This window comes from Rhamphochromis longiceps, linkage group LG23 (genome assembly GCF_057381845.1).
Source record: "Rhamphochromis longiceps isolate RC_006_pf linkage group LG23, R_longiceps_female_GT1.1, whole genome shotgun sequence".
NCBI lineage: Eukaryota > Metazoa > Chordata > Actinopteri > Cichliformes > Cichlidae > Rhamphochromis > Rhamphochromis longiceps.
The window spans coordinates 5297090-5317326 of NC_140578.1; the positions used below are offsets into that span (position 1 = coordinate 5297090).

Genomic DNA, 20237 nt, shown 5'->3' on the forward strand with positions numbered 1-20237 from the left:
TCTGATACATTTTTGCATGAAACAGTGCACATGGCTTCAAAAAAATCATCTTTGTAACAATATTGTGATCACAAGACATAACAAGAGATATGCTGTGAACCTTTAATGCATAGACCATTTTAAATGATAAGAGATTAACAAGAAGTCACGTACATTCATAATGACAACAGTTGTGGTTGACACTTACTAGCAGTTCTACTAAAAGTAACTCGGGGAAAATAAGAAAACAAAAAAGAGATGACATTAAAATTCCATGTTATAAAGATGGCCTTCTATTATGCCAGCTGCAAACATGCTAATGCATCTTTATCAGTTGAGCTTTTTATTTTTCACTCAATGAGACATACATTGTCTATCTGATTCTACTTGAGAGTTGAGAGACTTGAGAGAAAGTGAGAAAAAAAGAAGAGGAGAAGAAGAGTAAAGAAGAGAAATGCCCTTTTCAATGATGAAGCTAAATGCAAAAGAAGTCCCATTCATGGGGCAGATCAGTCAAAAGAACAGTCAGAAACACACCCACGCAGCCTGTGAACATCTGTAGGTATAAAGAGTTTTCTTAAAACTAGTGCCTAATCTTTGGAAAATTTAAAAGAACCTCGGATTTCAATATTCTGAAAAAATATCTTTGTACATAGTTCTGCGTGTCTAGCCTTGTGCAGTAATGTGAAAAAGAAAATGATTGGAAATTTGTTGAAGCCCATTGTTCTCGCCATTTTTAAATCCATGCTTTCTCCACTTTTGGTCTTTTAAACTAAGAATTGAAGTTCAGTTCGATCTTGTATATTTGGAAAGATTTATGCATCTGTCATCCAGTTTGCAGCAATCAGGAAGTATAGATTACTATCACCATTTCCTCTATCTGACTTGTGAAACTGCAGTGTATAACACAGAGGTTTTCTCTGTCTTTGTGGTGTTTTTGTGTTATAGTAAATAGCCACACATACACTGTGAATGTGAACTATTCTCTTGAACATTAACAAACATATACACCCATATGCTGCACTGCACTTCTGACATAAAGATCCAACTTTCTCTCACCCCAACCGGTCGCAGCAGATGGCCGCCCCTCCCTGAGCCTGGTTCTGCCGGAGGTTTCTTCCTGTTAAAAGGGAGTTTTTTCTTCCCACTGTTGCCAAAGTGCTTGCTCATAGGGGGTCATATGATTGTTGGGTTTTTCTCTGTATCTATGAAGCGCCTTGAGGCGACTTATGTTGTGATTTGGCGCTATATAAATAAAATTGAATTGAATTGAAATTGAATTGAATTGAACTATAAATGACCCCTCAGTACAATGTCTGACTTCATCCGTTATACAAAGCTATACAAAGCTAGCATAATGTTTCCTCTTCACATGATTTCATTTATTTCTATATGTAGACAAGGAAAATGAGTTAGATGACGAAACTGCCTAAGAGCTACATAGACAAGGATAGATAAAGAACTCCATGTTTCTAAGAACACGATCCTCTGTAGTTGAGTGTTTACTGGGAGCAATTTAACTTTTCTAGTTAACATGCAAGCAAAGGTTTTTGAGTTTGGGCTGGAGCTCCAACACCACTTTCAAACCTACAGCCAACTTATAGTCACCATTTAACCTAACATGCATGTTTTGGGACTGTGAGAGGAAGCCGGATAACCTCAAAAGAAGACATGATGAGACACTATGAGCCAGTCAGTGGAGGTTTAGAACCCAGGATCTTCATGCAAGGTGACAGCGCCAACTATAGTGCATGCAGAAAGTATTCACAGTGCTTTATGTGTTCCAAATTTTCTCATGTTACAGCCTTATTCCAAAATAAATTAAATTCATTTTTTACCTCAGACATCTACACAGAATATCCCTTAATGACAAAGCGAAAAAAGTTTGTTTGAAATTCTTGCAAATTTATTTAAAAAACACACAAACAAGCAAAAGGGAAAATATGTACTTGAGTATTCTGTTAGTACTGTATTAATATAGGGTCCTCTAAAAAAATCTAAATTATCTCCATTTATGGAGCTAATAAAATTTGCTCAAAAAAACTGTTTGGGTCCTTTGCTGAACAAATTTTAAGCCAACAAGTACAGCTAAACAATGAACTACTGCTAAACAATGAATGTATGTTGTCAACCTCTGACCTGGGATGTTCTCTGGGAAGCATGTGCAGTTTACAACTGTCATACATACATTATAAACGCATGCACACAAAAACAAACACATATTTTATACATACATATATTCTCATTTATCCATATGTTTGTATAATGAAATATAAACACAGTGAGTAGCACAACAGTTTATTGCTGTTACAATCCAACATATCATCTTGGTTTCTCTCTTAAACTAATTCATGCAGTATCTAACATTAAAATTAAAAAAATGGTATTCATTCTACATTTAAATTTAAGATTTTAAACTATTACTAAAATGAAACTACAGGTTTGCAAAGAAAAGGTTTGTAGCTGGAAGAAAAAAGGCAGCAGTGTGACCATTGCACCACCTTGCCACCCATCATTTTAATAGAATGAGTTCAAATATTCAAATCTCAGTTGTCATATAACTTTTTTTAAAGGCAGATTCAATACATGAATTACCACTTTCGATGATGATCTATGACAGAATCAATCCAGTCTCGTTTGTCAGATATCTTAATGTAACTGTAGAGCTTAAGGCCATCTAGCATTGAGTTACTACTGGCGGACACCACCCCGTATGCCTTTCCATCTTCACAGACTAATGGGCCACCAGAGTCTCCCTGGAAATACAAGAATAGTATGTAGTTATTGCAGCAAGTGAACACTATCATTATCATTACTGACCAAACTTTTTTAAGGTATAAAAGCTACTTACCGTGGATGGTCCAGTGGCACCCTCAGAGCAGTACTTATTTTCCTTAGCACAAATCTCATTCTCAGTCAGGGTTACATTGACTTCCAGGAGCACATCAGAGTCTTTACCGTTTCCCGTGTTTCCCCAACCAGGAACTACACACGATTTTGGCGCAAATCCATCATCACGGTCTGCAAGATCAATAGGTTTCACATTCTCGTTGAACACTGCCTTGGTGCTCAACTTCAGGAGCAAGGAGAGACAAAAATATTTGTTAAAATATTACAATATTACATATTTCTGACCCTTCCTTTTAATGCTGTTTGTTTTAGTTGAACATTATCTAAAGGTAATAACAAACAATAATAAGAAATTAAATTTGACTTGGAAGAAATAATAAAAATTTGACAACAAACCCCCCAAAATACTGTTGTTTCTTTTACCTTAAGAAGCATTATATCGTTGCTGTAAGAAACTGGATTATAGTCTTTGTGTGGAAATGCATTGGTCTCAGGCACCGACACATGCTGTACTCCATTATGGTTGTGGTAATCATGAAGTCCCAAAAAGACTTTGTAGGACCTAAAATGAAATAAGTGCAATCACTTTTTGACAGTGTAAAAGAGAAGAGTGCTGGTCTGATGCTAACCAAATAAAAAAAATCAAAAAATGTTATGAGTACATTCATGAAACCGCCATGAAAGCTTTTATCCCAGTCCCCGAGTTTATGAGTAACATAAACCCAGCTTACTGCGATAACAAAATATACTGGACACTTAATTCTTTCTAGGTGAACATAAACTATGTTAAACTTACTTTGCATGGCAGTGGGCAGCAGTCAGCACAAAGTCCTCATTAACGAGGAAGCCATCACAGTGTTTGTTATGACCACCTAAGTTGTGCAGCTCCAAAAGCACCATATATGGTTTGCTATGTGGCACAACTTCACGGCCACCAATGATTTCTCCTGTATAAACTAGAAAGAAAAAAGTTATCAGATTCTGTATATCAAAATCTTTATCATGCAGTGTTTCAGTTCTGACTTTGGATATAAGTATGCACTAAGTAAACATACTTACCCTGATCTTGAAGAATCAACACGAATATAAGTACTACCAGGTTACAGTGGGTAAACATGGTAAGATCAAAGTCAGGGTGAGCTAATAAAGAGCAGTGGGACACTACACTGACAGATTCAATCTTTAAATGCTTTCTTATCACAGAAAGAGAAGGAGGAGTTTGTGTCATTTGCATATGTGAATGATGTGGCTGTATTCATAAACCATATTCACACAAGATCTCTCACCTCCAGAGCCTGATAGGTCATATTTTTATCTGGTATTATAGCTGGTTGTTGTACAGTCTTACCTTACAATATAAAGCACCTTGAGGCATCTGTTTTTGTAATTATGATTTTTGCTGTAATTGACACTATATAAATAAGACTGAATTGAATTCAATTGAATTCAGTTTAATTGAAAACAGTATTAGTGACCAGCACTTCCTAGAACAATCCATTTCACTGGAGGAATGGCTAAAAAACTATCAATGGGCAGGTGAACAACAAACAAGTCCACTAGAGGCCTGTGTGTTTTCAACATACCCAGAGTATCTTTCCATGATCACTTTTCGTAATACTGGCAATCAGCATAGGTAGTTACACAAAGTTAACCCTAGGTTTCCTCTGCATGAAAAGAGTGGCATTGGCAGCAACTCACAGAAGTTTACTTGACTTTTCAAAGGAAGATAAGGAAGATTGTGCTATGGAAAAAGATATGAATAGATTAAACAAGCAATACCAATTGAAAGCACCACAGAAGTGAGTGTAAAAGGAACTGCACAGTAGTGTTAAAAGTGTGCATATTGAGTGCTTTTGTCATTATTAATGTAATGGTAATATCTCTGTTCTATTCCTAAAGTTTAGAAAAATGGAAAAAGGTAAAAATGCAGATTCGCTGCATTAACAGACTTACCAAAATTACAGCTCTATCATTAAGACAAGGGAAAATCAGATGGATTATTTTTAAATATTTTGTTAACTATCCATCCATCCATCCATTCGCTTCTGCTTATCCTTTTCAGGGTTGCGGGGGGGCGCTGGAGCCTATCCCAGCTGTCATAGGGCGAGAGGCAGGGTACACCCTGGACAGGTCGCCAGTCTGTCGCAGGGCCAACACACAGGGACAGACAACCATTCGCACTCACATTCATTCAAACATTCACACCTAGTGACAATTTGGATTATCCAATTAACCTATCCCCACAAGCTGCATGTCTTTGGACGGTGGGAGGAAGCCGGAGTACCCGGAGGGAACCCACGCAAACACGGGGAGAACATGCAAACTCCACACAGAAAGACCCCGGCCTGGTGTTGGAATTGAACTCAGGACCTTCTTGCTGTGCGGCAACAGTGCTAACCACCGTGCCACCATGCTGCCCTTTTGTTAACTAATTGCTAAAAATTTAAATGGGTGTGTACTATATAATGGCATCTATACAACCCCCAATTTCCAAAAATATCAATGATTACATGAAAAGCAGTGTGAAAAGGACAAAGCTGAAAATCAGTAGTGACCGACTGTGATCTCAGGTGGCAAAGCATTAAGATCAGGCATAATTCTGTTGTGGAAATCATATTGTGGAATACTTCAAGAAATCAGAAGAAAACACTGTTCATAGACAGAAAAAGAGATGCAATTTTTAAATCCAAGTTCCCACAGTTTTGGGGTTTGTTTGTTTTTTCCTGTTAATGAGTCAGTTGAAGTTCACTTTTTTTCTCAGTCTTGCGTATTTCTCTGTCTTAGTTACACATATTGAAATGTTCTTCTGTAATCTTTTATTTTTTTTTTTGCAGTTATCAGGAAGCATAGATTACTATCACTTTTTCCGCTGACTTCTCTACTCAACGTTGCTCAATGTTTATGGCTTGCTTTACAGCCACAAAGACCTCACTAGACATATGATTTTCTGCTCAAAACCAGTATTGCATGGGTTTTGGTTTATCTCAGCGGTTGAGCAGGTGACCACATGCCACAAGGCCAAATGTAGAAACCTACATTCACTAGCCAAAGTACATCAACTCATTTTACTTTTGCAGATTTCTGGTCAGAATCTGTTTGTTTGTTGTTTTTTTTAATAATGTACCCAAATGCTGACTATGCTAAATCAGCTTTATAAGTATATATTTATCCATATTTGTTTTGTGGCTTCTTTTCTTCTTTACATCTCTGCTGTATTCAACCAGTGGCATACAAGACTTCCAGACTTCCAAAAACATTATAGAAAAATGGCATAAAGCTGTAGGATCTACCAACATATCTAATAGGAAATTAAAATGTTTTGTTCATTAGAATGAGATTTGTGGCTGACTCTTGCTTGCATGCAGTTTTGATGTTCTTATACGGTGCTCATATTTAATTTAATTAATTCAGTTTTATATAGACTGAAGTCGTTCCTTAATTTATTTATTGTTTACTGTTCGGTATTTTGAAGGCAAACCTGATGACATGCAATAAGTGGTGCACATGGCTTCAAAAAGCATATCAGCAAACACTGCAGGAACACTGCAGGAAAAAAGATATGTAGTTAATGAGACATTTAGTACACAGATCCATATATATGATAACAGATTAACAAGAACTGACAGCTGACACTCATTTCACTACAGTCCTTTCAGCAAGAAAGGTCAAAAGTACTAGAGAACATTAAAAGTTCTCTGCATCAAGATGACTTTGATTCTTTCAGCTTCATGTTGAAAGATTAAAATTCCTTATTTGAAATTCCTATTAAAGGTTACATTGTTCACCTCACATATGTTAGTACTTATATTTTTAACAGGATTCTCAGATAACATGAGTAAACCAGTGGCAGACTGTTCATCAAGAGCACCTGGACATTTCTTGATGGCCCGAGTCTTATTTTTATCTGCTGTGAGCAGTCAACATCTCGGTGAAAAAGTAGCGATCGGGAATGAATTGGCAGCCCATTTCAGAATCCATAATGCAGGAAAAAACTCTGTCACTGCCACTGTCCCTGGTTTGAGTGTACCAAAGAAATACGTAGAGCTGCCCAGTTTGGGATAGAGTCACATTCTCTAGTGCAAGCCCACATGTTAACATAGCTCAAAATATAATGAAAAACATGTTATTATAACAAATGACATGACTTAAACCTTTGGAAATGACACCAGATGCTATTGTGGGCTGTTAGCGCAATATACTGTGATTTATACCTAAGCTTATATAGTTTTTTGACGCATTAGCTATCAACTTAAATACAGTTTGAGCATCAGTCTTGTGTGTCTGTCTTGGCGACATGTGCGGAAATGTTCTTCCGTCTGGCATCCTGTTTATAAGATGAAGTTTAGATTACTGTTATAAACTGTGTCCCCTGTCTGATGTTGTAAAATTGCTGTGAGATATCTCTCAGTTTTGAGGTTTTTTTTAATCATGCACCAAAAGCATTCAACAGTTGCAACTTTTATATATTAGATTTATAATTCAAATTGTTAGGGTGTTGTTACAAATGTCATTGGGAGAGTGCAGCACCTGAATCTAATGCTGGATTACATAAACATCTACAGTATAGCTATGGTTCAGAAGTTTACATGCTTACATGCTTACACTCACTGTTTCAAATAGATAAATGTAAAACACAGCAAAAACTAAAGCTCTAAGCAGCAGTACTAAGTCCTGTCGCTCTTAAATCTATTTTTCACCTGTTCAGCAGGAGCAGAGCATTTGGGGAGTTCCCCGGTGCTGCAGTGGTCATGTCAGTGGGGGGATCCACGGGTTTCTCTGTGACTTTCACATTCCTGTAGCGGCTTGCTAGGTGTTTGCTCAGATTTGAAGTTTACTTTTTCTTCCCACAGTAGGGACACTAATGTTTTTGTCACTTTTTACAGAGTAAAAATTGAAGGAATGTCAGTAGTTCCATGCTTTTAACACTACATGGTTGTACTCTGTCACACACTCCATATTATCCGTTGTTGATCTACATACATCTGTTGCAGCCACGGACATCGCACGCACATCATTGTCATGAGACACTCTCACAAACAAAATCACGGTTTAGTAACACAGTAACACAGCATGCTTACGGGACCTCCGCCTCTCTGGGAACATCTCAGACCACAAATATCCTGAGCCAGACTGGGACCTGTCCAGAGTGCAGCCCTATTACATCTAACAAACACTAATATTAGTAAGGTAATATGATCTTCACAATAGTTGATAGCCATGTAGTCAATGCTGTTATAGGTACCCATGTACTGTACAATATGCACAGATAGATACCTTCTTATGGTGGAGAGAGACCTCTTGTGGACACTTTAGAGTGTTTATGATAGCTCTGGCTGTTCTGGGAGATGTTCTAATTTCTTATTTAGCACTTTTCTACTTTTCATACTCATACACTTTCATACTCCAATGAATGCATCTACAAGCAAATTGGTATTAATATCTTGTCCTAAGGATATTTTGCATACTGAATGGAGCAGGCAGGGTTCAAACCACCAACCTTCCAATTAGTAGATGAGCTGCTATACCTTCCAAGCTTCAGCCACATATAGTGCAACACTATATGTAACAGATAATAATGAATCGTAAAAGGGATAGTTGTGAGTTGTCCACTGAAGTTAACTTTTATTATTTTCTAACCCCAACATTCATTTAGTGTGGCATAGATAGATGAAACGCAATATGATTTAAAATTCACTTGATATGCTAAGCTGTGCTTTGCTACTATGCTGTGTATGTTGGCTACAGCAAGATAGACTGACCATAGAGGGAGTCATAGAAAAGGGAGTTGGTGACCTGAACACATCCAATCCTACCCAATACCCAACTTGGATGGGAAGCTGCCATCAGGGATGATGCCGTCATTCACCTCCTACATCGTTCCCTTGCTCACCTGGAGACCCCTGGAAGCACTGTGAGAATCATGTTCTTTGATTTTTCCAGTGCCTTCAACACTATTCTTCCCTCGGTCCTGAAAGACAAGCTGGAGAACTCTGGAGTGGACCATCACCTCACTACCTGGATTTTGGACTACCTCACAGACCGACCACAGTATATGAGGACTCAGGGCTGTGTGTCGGACAGGGTCGTCTGCAGTACGGGGGCCCCGCAGGGAACGGTTCTGGCTTCGTTCCTCTTCACTATCTACACTGCAGACTTCTCCCACTACTCCACCCAGTGCTTCCTGCAGAAGTTCTCTGATGACTCTGCAATAGTCGGCCTCATCACTGATGGGGACGACAAGGAGTACAGAGGACTGACCCAAGACTTTGTGGACTGGTGCCAGCTGAACTACCTCCAGATCAACGCCAGTAAAACCAACGAGCTGGTGGTAGACTTCCGCAGGCACAAAAATCCTCCACTGCAACCACTGAACATCCAAGGTATGGACATTGAGGCTGTGGACAGCTACAGGTACCTTGGTGTTCATCTGAACAACAAACAACAACCCAGTGGAGGTGGTGAGTGACAGGAGAATGGTGGCTAAGCTGTCATCCCTGATGGACAACATCTCCCACCCCAGTGCGCCCCCACCCTGGGGCGTCAGTGCGCCCCAGGGTGGCTGTGGCTACAATGTAGCTTGCCATCACCAGTGTGTGAATGTGTGTGTGAATGGGTGGATGACTGGATGTGTAAAGCACTTTGGGGTCCTTAGGGACTAGTCAAGCGCTATATAAATACAGGCCATTTACCATTTTATTTTTACCCCATGCAGGAGACTGTGAGAGCACTAAGCAGCTCCTTCAGTGGCAGGCTGCGGCACCCACCGTGTGGGACGGAGAGATTTCGCAGGTCTTTCCTCCCCACTGCTGTCAGACTCCACAACAAAGACTCCAACTGATCTAACACACACATCCACACATGTGCAATAACACTAAGTGCAATACTCTTTTTCTGACAAAGTTGTATTTTTACTCAGTTGTATATAGCATTTGCATTCTATTTTTATCCTATTGTATATTTTATTCTATTTATTCTACTGTATATAGTATTTTATTTTATTCTATTCTGTACAGTTGTGTACAGTATGTTATTCTTATTGTATTCTAATTTTGCTATATAACTTTTGCACTGTTCACTTCCTGCTGTGACAAAACAAATTTCCCACGTGTGGGACTAATAAAGGTTATCTTATCTTATCTTATCTTATCTTATCTTATCTTAAGCATTTTGTAGTACCTATGCTGAACGCACTGGAAACCCAAGCTGTGCCTGACAGGTTTGTGTGATCCGCGGTGTAGCCAGCATGTTAATACATGCAGTGTATATGTCTGTGTACAGCACAATTGTGACAAAGACAGGCAGATTCAGTGGCTGATGCATTTGCTTCTTTGTGTGCTGACTGTTCTTTCTGCAGAAGCTTAATAAACATAGACTAATGTCTTGTTAGGAGACTCAGTCAGTGTAAGTGAAATTAGCCATTTAATTGACTAATGATTAGATAAACCAGGCATATTATAAAGTACTCGTACTTCAGGTTCACTAAAAGAAAACATGTCTAAAGCTTTTTATACAGATGTCCACTTTTAAGAAGACCACTGTTGTAGAGACAGACAATCCATTCACACCTGCAGCCAATGTAAAGTCAATGAGAATCGATATGGGAACCAAAACAATAAGTAATATCGATAATGAAATCAGAATTTCTAAATTCTAATTAATTCATAATTCTAATGTATTTCCTGTAGTTTTATGCCATTAATATGACATAATGATATAAGACTGGCTGATGGATGATGAAAAGAAGTCAGTTGGAATAACATAAAAACAGTGAAAATGCAAAATTTTAATAACATCTGTCAAACAAATCATCCTGAATCTAAAAGAAACAAGAATCTTTAAAGTACAGGCCTTTTTAAAAACAAAACAAATCAGGTAATGCAGTATCTAACATCAGCATCTCATTTAATAAACAGCATTGAGTATATAGTAAAAGTTCAGATTCTACTTAACTGTAACTAATGTGCAACTTAATGTATGTTTGTTTTGTGTTGTTGTTTTTTTTTAAGTTTTTTTTTTTTTTTTGTTTTTTTGATGCATATCTACCAAAACAACTCACTTATCTAATTTTAACGCAGTATCGCATCACTTCTTTTTCAAGCTAAACCCAAGCACAAATTCTAATACTGGGGTTTGATCAGCTAAATTTTACATGGTTTATTTTATCTTAATTATGTTTCATAATGCAGTCAATCCAGTCTCGGTTGTCAGGTATCTTAGTGTAACTATAAATTGCTGATTTATCTGGGTTTAGCTTGCTGGCGGACACCACCCCGTATGCCTTTCCATCTTCACAGACTAATGGGCCACCAGAGTCTCCCTGGAAATACAAGCATACAATACATTATGTAGTTACTGGACCATAACTAAGTGTAATCACAACAGTAAGCTGATTATCATTATTTACCAAACTTGTTAATTAATAAATTAATTTATTTATAGTAAAGGTTTAATAAAAAACACTTACATGACCTGGGCCACCCTTGTCCTTTGAGCAGTACTTATTTTCCTTAACACACATCTCATTTTCAACCAGGGTTACATTGACTTCCAAAAGTTTGAGAGATGGGTGTTTGTTGTTTTCTGTACTTCCCCAACCAGAGACTATGCATGATTTTGGCAGCGATCTATCATCACGGTCTGCGAGATCAATAGGTTTCACATTCTTGTTTAACACTGCCTTGGTACTCAACTTCAGGAACAAAGAGAGATAAAAATGTTATTTAATGCTGTTTTGTTCAATTGAACAAAAATGATAAGAAACCACATTTAGGATGATAACACTGTAAAGTCTGTTATTAAATATTATTTTCGTTTATTTTACCTTCAGAAGCATTATGTCATTTTTGAATTCAGCTTGATCATAGCCTTTCTGTGGAAATGCATTTTCCCCAGGCACATTCACATGCTGTACGTCATTCTGCTTGTTGTAATTATGAAGTCCCAGAAAGACTCTGTAGGACCTGAAATAAAATAAGTGCAAACAATTTTCAGACATTTAAGTTAGCTGTCCCCAACCCCCAGGCCAGTCGTTTAGTACCGGGCCAGGAGAATTGAGGCTTGGGTGTGAAAATTCATGTTTGTTTGTTTTTTTGTTTTTATCATTAACTTGGTTTCCCTGGGTCTTTTCAAATGTGTTATATATATGTATATATATATATATATATATATATATATATATATATATATATATATATATATATATATATATATATATATATATATATATATATATTTTTTTTTTTTTTTTTTTTTTTTTTTTTTTGGTACTGGTTCTGGTTCTGGTTTTATTTTGTTGTATTTATCAGCAACACCTTAAAGGCCGGTCCGTGAAAATATTGTCGGACATAAACCGGTCCGTGGATCAAAAAAGGTTGGGGACCGCTGATTTAAGTGATACAATATACAACAAAAGAAAAGTTTTTCAATACTAATTTATGACCAAACTTATGAAGCCACCATGAAACAAAGATCTCAGTCTCAGAGAGTAACTTAAGCTTGGTGTTTGGATAAGACAATTTATCGGTTCACATAATTCCCTTTAGGTAAACATAAACTGTTAAACTTACTCAGCTTGGCAGTGGGCAGCAGTCACCACAAAATGCTCATTCACAAGGAAGCCATCACAGTGGGCTTTCTGACCACCTGGTCTGTGCATCTCCAAAAGCACCATGTATGGCCTGCTGTGTGCCACGGCCTCATGGCCACCGATGATTTCTCCAGTGTGAACTGCGTGAGTGGGAGCAGGATGGGGGGTTGTGTCATATTCTATTAAATCAAAATCTTAACCTTGCACGGTCTCAGTTTTGACATCATTTATAATGTCACCATGCATGACATCACATATGCACTATGAAAAGAGACTTACCTTTATCATGAAGAGTCAGTACAACTATCAGTACTGCCAGGTTAAAGTGAGTAAACATGATGAGATCAAAGTCAGGCTGAGCTACTGAAGAGCAGTGGGTAACTTCACTGGCAGGTTCAGCCTTTAAATACCTCCTCGTAAGAGCGAGAGAAGTTGCGTTATTTGCATATTCAAATGATGTGGCTGTGAACCACATTCATAACTTTATCAGACTCTCCAGAGCTTTATTTTATTCTATTTCAGTTGAATTGTATGCATTGCTTTAAAGATTTCTTTTAGCACTTTCCTGAAGGACTGATAAAACTAAAATATGTTTCACTGAAAAATAAAATGAAACTTAAAGAAAATACTATATTGATCATTCGTTTCTTGGACTGTTATTATTGTGGCACAGACAGTTATTTTATTTGCTTTAAAATGTTCTGTCAGAAAACAGCACAATAACCATCACTACCAACATTAATACTGAAGGGAGTTTATAGGAGGAATTCTGGAGCCATAGAACAAAAATATTGTTACAATAATGATGGCCTTACCAGGAAAAAGAAATACTGAGCTGCTATGTGAAAAGTTTGTATGTTGAATCAAGTGTTTGTATGTTGGATTTTATTTCAAGGTCCTGTACACAGGGAGAAAGCCAGCCTTCCCATGGCATGTAAGTCTGCAATTTCAATACCCCACAGCTGATGCAAGACAAAACTAAATTAATGTTTATGACAATGTGGTAAAAAGCATATAAATGATGAGGAGTGATCACCTTACAGAAGTCTTGGATACAGTATAAAATATAAATGACTGGTGATTATACAGACTACTGGCATTAGAAACAACCTAACCTGCAAATTTAAAACAAGTCCTTGCTTTCTGTCATGATAAACGATTACACATTACAGGTGGAAAAAACAGCTAGCAGCTTTTAAAGGCACTGTTGAGTTTAGATATAAGCATAATGATTGTGTCAAAAACTGAATCTGGTCGAGTAGAAAAACATCAGCCTTGTGCTCCAGTGTAGTTATTTTGGAAAGAAATAATAGTTTCTTAATCATTTAAATAAGTGAAAAAATAAGTGAAAAAAAATAAAAATAAAAATAGAAGAGATCGTTTTCTGGTGATAAAGCAACATGACAGGGAAAATAAAACAAGTAATGATGTAAAATGGCAGGAGTGCTGATGATATCAGGCAAGGTCAGGCAAGGCAACATATTTTTCATTTAATTATGCTGTCTGATGTTTTAACCAGGATAGAAGATAAAAAATCTGCACATGTGCACCAATGCATATGACTTCAAGAAAGCATTTCTGCAAACACTCTGATGGTAAGAGATATGCTATGAACTTGTGGTACACAGATCCACCAACATATATGATAAGGGATTAACGGGAAATCATACAGTACATTCAGAATTATTATGGTGGCAGCTGATGCTTATTTTACAGCACTTTATTAGCAGCCAGTATAAATTAGAATTAAAAATGTGATAGAACAATAAAACTACACTGTATTAAGATGGAGCTTTTGTTGGGGCTGTTATGCTAGCATGTGCTGTTCTCATTAACATGATGCAAACAGCACACCCTTTGTTAAAATTCAGTCTGAGCTCATATATGTTTTATGTTGTTTTAACACACAAAAGTTGATGCACTCAGTTCTTGAACACCCTGTTTTTCTTGACCTACTTCTTTAAAAATATTCAATGTCTGTGTTCAATACTGTTTATTTACTTAAATTTAAGTATTGAAAAGAAAAAAGTTACACACGTGTTTACTTCTCGCTTTAGGTTGCTTTAAGACAACAGGCCAAGTTCCAAAAGTACTTTCTTTCTCTAATAGGAGACACAAAATTGTATTTATTGTTTACTTATTTGCATGAAAAGTTTTCATTCACCTTATATATTTTCTCAGTCCACAAGTCAATTGACTGTCACCTCGTTTCTCAGTTTTCTTAGTAGCACACGTGGAAATGTTCTTGCATCTGTCATCCTGTTTGCAGTTACTAGGAAGTATAGATTACTATCACCATTTGCTCTGTCTGACTTGCGAAGCTGTAGTATATCACCCAAAGGTTTTTCTCCATTTTTGTGATGTGAAAGGACACATACACACTTATTTTACCGTCATTACGAAACCGCTATGCAAATGAAGCTCCTCAGTGCAACTGTTTTACTGTTTTCTGGCCAGAAACTATTTTTATAATGCATACATCTGCTGATTATGGTAAACCACCTTGATAAATAATATGTATACATTTTTTCTTTGTTATCACCTTTAGTTTGATATAGGGACTGACCAGTGGCATACAGCTCTAAGTCTAACCTGACTTGCTAACTTGAATCCAGATCATATTAGCGTTTTCATGGGGTATACATTGCAAGAATGCACGTGTCTTCAAGCATCTCTGCAAACATTACTCTGCAGATCAATATATGATAACAGATTGACAGGAAGCTATGCACAGAATGATTAGTGTGATGGTTGATGGTGAGAATAAGAAAATACAGAAGAGAACATTAAATGTTCTTCTTGTGCTGATTACCATTAAATAATATCGATAGAAAAGCGTATTATGTTGTTCTGATTATTATTAGGTAATGCTAATTCTCACACTCTATTGAAAACTCTATCATTAGTAGCTGAGTTTTTGATATTTTCAGCTGGTTTATTTCAGCCAAAATGCTGTTAGAGGCTATGCGTCTCACCTGATACTTGTATTCTCAACAGTATTGTTGAACATTACTAGTAAAGTGGAAGACTGACTATGGAAAGCACTGAAGCATTATCTGATGGTCTGAAGGTCATTATGACCTGCTTTAAATTGTCAGGTTATCAGTAATATTATGACAATCAGTAATAAGCTGACAGCTCTTTCAGAATTCATACATCAGGTAAAATTCTCTCAGTCTTGTCATTCCCTCAGCAACACATGTAGCATTGCACCTCGAGGCGACTGTTGTTGTGATTTTGTGATATATAACTGTAAGTGAATTGAATTTAGATGAATTGTGCTGTTCCTGTAACATCTGGACAAAAGAGATGTATAATCAGCAAAAAATAAGGGGTAGACAAAAGAGTTGGAGAACAAAAAGACACCCACCATAGAGGTAAAATGCTAAAATAAACCACATGTTCTGTAAATATGTGTTTATTTTTTTATTATTATTTTGTTGTTTCAGCAACATTACATTTAAAAACTGTACTTTTGAGTTAAAATATATATTTATAATTTTAATAAATGACAAATTAAAAAGGCAAGAACATGAACATAGTTACAGCATTTTCAGCAAGGCATTTACTGTCATGAAGTCTATTTCCCACTGTATAATTCATCACTGTAAGTTTTAATATCATCAGAAATGATCAGACAAAAGAGGGTTTTCAGGAAGTACTGTTAAATGTTCAGTTTCTATGCCATATGTTATAACCAGAGTCAGAGTGTGATTAAAGAGGTGGGTGGGTGGGTTTTACATTTTGAAAGCAGCTAATTGAGTCCAATAACAGATGAAATGCCGTGCTGATGCTGTCATTTTAGTATCTACATGGATGGTGAAAACCCCCCACAGTAATTATTTTTATCTGAGCTGAGCACTAAATCAGATAAAAAGTCTGACGAATCAGACAGAAACTTTGTTTAAGGCCAAGGAGGACGATAAATAACAACAAATAAAACTGTTTTTTGAGTTTTCCAGCTAAGATGGACAGAGCTAACTGTCATGCTTTCAAATAAAGTAAAACTGCGTCCTTGGTTGATTAATAAGCTGGAGTGGAAGATTGTTTCCGACCCCCTCCAAGGCCTGTGTTTCCAGAATTTTGACTATTAATATAACTCGAGGGTGCTGATTCATTTAAACAAAGATAATCATCCTGCTATAACCAGGTTTCAGAAAGGGACAGTAAATCAATTTGTTGATGAATTACTAATTAATGTACTAAGAGGGACCTAATGAGAGCTCATGAGAGACCTAATGTTTAATGATGTACAATTAAACATTTTACTGTTTGGAGCAGTTGTGCATACTATAGCATTCTTTCTTTGTGATTTTTTATATTAAATTCCTTTTTTTGCTGATTTGTAGTTTGATTTTTGTTGTTTGGGAGCTGACACTGTCTCTAAGGGGATGGGGTTTTGGGGGGACAACAGGAAGAGAGAAGCTACAGAGAGAGATGTGAAACTGCAGCTCTGCTTCCTGGTCCCAACTCTGGATAGTCATGTTTTGCAGGGTTTAATAAATTTGTTGAGATTTCTAGAAATGAGAGCTGAGAGCTCCATCCAAAGTGGGGAAAAACACTATTATATTACAAAGCATCAAAGCATCTACAAAAGAAACATTTATATATTCTTTTGAATACATTTTCCAGACAAATATGAAAAGAACATGAAAAACATCTCTCAGTTAAAGATTAGAATCTGTTGTCAGAAAACCTATTTGGGGCCTCAATCTTCCAGCAGAACTAGATTCTTAGAGGGGTAGAGAGAGAGCCAGAGATGAATTATAAGTAATAATTAAATGCAGAGAATTGTATAAATACATAGTGAGTGAAAAGGGTGACTGAATAAGAAACAGTCAGTGAATCCCCCGGCAGCCTATACCTATTGCAGCATAACTAAGGGAGGATTCAGGGTCACCTGATCCAGCCCTAATTTAAAAATGCTTTATCAAAAATGAAAGTTTTAAGCCTAATCTTAAAAGTATATAGGGTGTCTGTCTCCAGAATCCAAACTGGAAGCTGTTTCCACAGAAGAGAGGCCTGAACCTCCTTCTGTGTGAGGAGCGGGATTTTATTCTGAATTTAACAAAGAAGAGATCTGCTCTGTCTTTCTAGTCCCCATCAGCACTCTTGCTGCAGCATTTTGGGTTAACTTAAGGCTTTTCGGGGAGTTTTTAGGACATCCTGACAATGATGATCTCCTAAATCAGTGAGACGCCATTTCCTCTCCAGCTTAGTTCCTGCTTAACCCTTTAAAATCCGAACCATGAAATAACTGTCAGAAATCTTAAATTTTTTGATAACGGAGTGTTTGTTGAACCTTTAGACAAAATATATAAAAAATAAATACATTTTTAATCTGCATATATGAGTTTTAATTTGTATCACATTTGCTTCATATTTTTGCAGTTTAGTCATTAAAAATGTTTTCATGCAATTTATATCATTTTTTGAGGGTAAAAAAAGTCATGCTCATGACATAGAAGTCTCAAATTCTCACAAAACACATGGATCAAATAAGATATGCTTGGCTTAAAGGCTTAAAGTGCATGTTTTACAGTTAGAGCACAGAGGCAGGTACTTCTGATTTGAGGCTCTCTTTTTCAGAGGAGCTATAGTGTCAAGAGTTGTACGAATTGAAGAAGTACAACTATTAACACATATCGGCATTGTTACATGTACCTCTGTATATAATGGCCTGTGGTGGTACAATGTCTGTATGAAAAAAACACCTAGAGTAAATCTAGGCTCATAAAAAAGACAAATGAAATCAGATAAAAATAAATCAATTTAAAAAGCATAGAGTTAATGCTGAAGCTACATATAAACACAAAAACCAAAGTTTCTCCCCAGTTACATGTAAGTCCAACAACATGCTTTTATAACCAAGTGAATTTACTATACTGTGCCAAAAGGGTCAGTGAGACTGCCAAGCGGATATTAATACATATATACACAATCAGATACTCGGTTCAGCTTCTTTTTATATGTTATAACGTTTCTCTTCTCTGCAGCTGGTCAATTGACCAATAACAGCACATGCAAGACTGGCCATCTGTCTCCAGTGAAAATCAAAACTAAGGCTCTGACAATGAAAGACAAACTAAGACTTTCAGTAACAACTAGAAAACTTAAAACAACCTGACAGACAACCACAGACAATGAAATATAATGCACACCAATATTCTACAGAGTAACCAGTTTAGTCCACACTTGTTTACACTATTTCCTATTCTCACACACTATTAGAACATCATGACATTATTATAATACAATTTGTTATATAAAATGCTTTTTAATATAAATTAACCAAATAACCTCAGCAACATACGTTGTTCAGGTCATTTAAAAAATCTAGCAAGATTTAAGAGATTTAATGTAAGGTTTAAAGTTTCAGTGTATAAAATGCCACTTGCTGAGCAGTCCTTAACTTTGTAAAATAATCTTTCATCATCTTCTCATGCCCTCTCTCTCTTATCGTTCTCTGTTTCTGAGAATAGGTTTACCTCACATTCACAATATTTCTTTCTCTTTTTCTTTTACTTATCTCTGTGGGAAATATAGCTTATGTAAACTTATCTCCCACAAAGGTTGTGAAACTGCACAAAAACAGTTTGTGTGCATGGTGATATTTATTGTGTTTTTTGAAACATTGCTGTTGAGTTTACCTGCCATTTTAAAACCACAACTACTCTCCTGACATTTGCATATATGAATGTACAACAGTTGTTATAAGGGAAAAATTAGATTTAAATGAAGGTGTAAAAGATGTTTGTTTTTGTTTGGATTTATCTACTTTTTTATTTAAGTTTGTTCCAGGTTTTCTGTACCTTTGTATTGCTTGGTCACAAGTATATAAAAATACTCTTGCTAGATATTTCGCATCTAAATGTTACTTTCATGCATACAACACACCTAAACATTGCTGCATATCCAAAGCATCTGCTGCCAGTGTCAAAGGGCCATGCATCACACGACAACAGAGGAGACTATTCAACACATTTTAAGGCACCAACTACATGCTGACTATACGTGCAATTTTGCTTAGTGGTGTCCCCCACTGATGTCATTGTCGCTTGAATATTTATACCTATGCTCAACAGCCAATGTCCAAACATAGTGTTCTGCAATCTTTTCGACCTTAAGCTATTGAAGGGTCTTTAAACAATCATCATAATGTTCCTGTTATAAGAATTTGTCCTATAACAAGACTAAACGGTGTAATAAATAGGAAGAATGAGATATGCAGTAGCTAGAGATTAAGCCACTGTCACAGCAGAGTAGCCGTTGTGTTTATTGAGCGGACCCAAGTGCAGACACGGGAGAGATGAACTGAGGTTTAAACAAAAAGCGAGCCTTTATTATGACTGTTACAAAAAAAAAACAGAAAAACAAGGCAAGGTGAAACTAAACCAAAACCTAAATAGGGAATGAACTAAACTAACTATGAAAACAATGTTATGAGAACATAACATGAAAACTGAACAGGAGCATGTAAAACCTTGAATGTGAAGAAACCTGAGCATGAACATGAACACTTGAAAGCAAGACTCTGTGGCCTGATGTGACTTGACATGAAGACAACAGGCGACTCGACAAAGGACAGACTTAGACAGAGGACTTTAAAGACACCTAAGGGTAATGAGGGAAGTGGAAACACCTGGGGAACACAGCTGACATAAATGAACCTGAACGCCACAGGGGAAATAAAACAAAATACACTTAACATGGAAACACCAGACCTTTCAAAATAAAATAGGAAACATGACGAAACGTGGCCATGACAACTAAACTTGACAATAAGACATAGAACACACAGGCATGAATTACATGGCAGGCT

The 20237-nt window shown here is 36.7% G+C and overlaps 2 protein-coding genes across 2 annotated transcripts; both read right to left on the reverse strand.

The window, feature by feature from the left end:
- Nucleotides 1-2440: 2440 nt before the first annotated feature.
- LOC146641068 (granzyme B-like) lies at nucleotides 2441-3985 on the reverse strand. Its single transcript, XM_085398615.1, has 5 exons — nucleotides 3889-3985; nucleotides 3626-3785; nucleotides 3253-3391; nucleotides 2831-3052; nucleotides 2441-2735 (listed from the first exon to the last, which is right to left on the reverse strand). The coding sequence occupies exons 1-5, from the start codon at nucleotides 3944-3946 to the stop codon at nucleotides 2571-2573; spliced, it is 744 nt and encodes a 247-aa protein (XP_085254741.1). The 5' UTR covers nucleotides 3947-3985; the 3' UTR covers nucleotides 2441-2570.
- Nucleotides 3986-10993: 7008 nt separating this feature from the next.
- LOC146641069 (granzyme B-like) lies at nucleotides 10994-12752 on the reverse strand. The gene is made up of 5 exons (XM_085398650.1): nucleotides 12695-12752; nucleotides 12396-12555; nucleotides 11651-11789; nucleotides 11294-11518; nucleotides 10994-11146 (listed from the first exon to the last, which is right to left on the reverse strand). The coding sequence occupies exons 1-5, from the start codon at nucleotides 12750-12752 to the stop codon at nucleotides 10994-10996; spliced, it is 735 nt and encodes a 244-aa protein (XP_085254776.1).
- Nucleotides 12753-20237: the final 7485 nt, after the last annotated feature.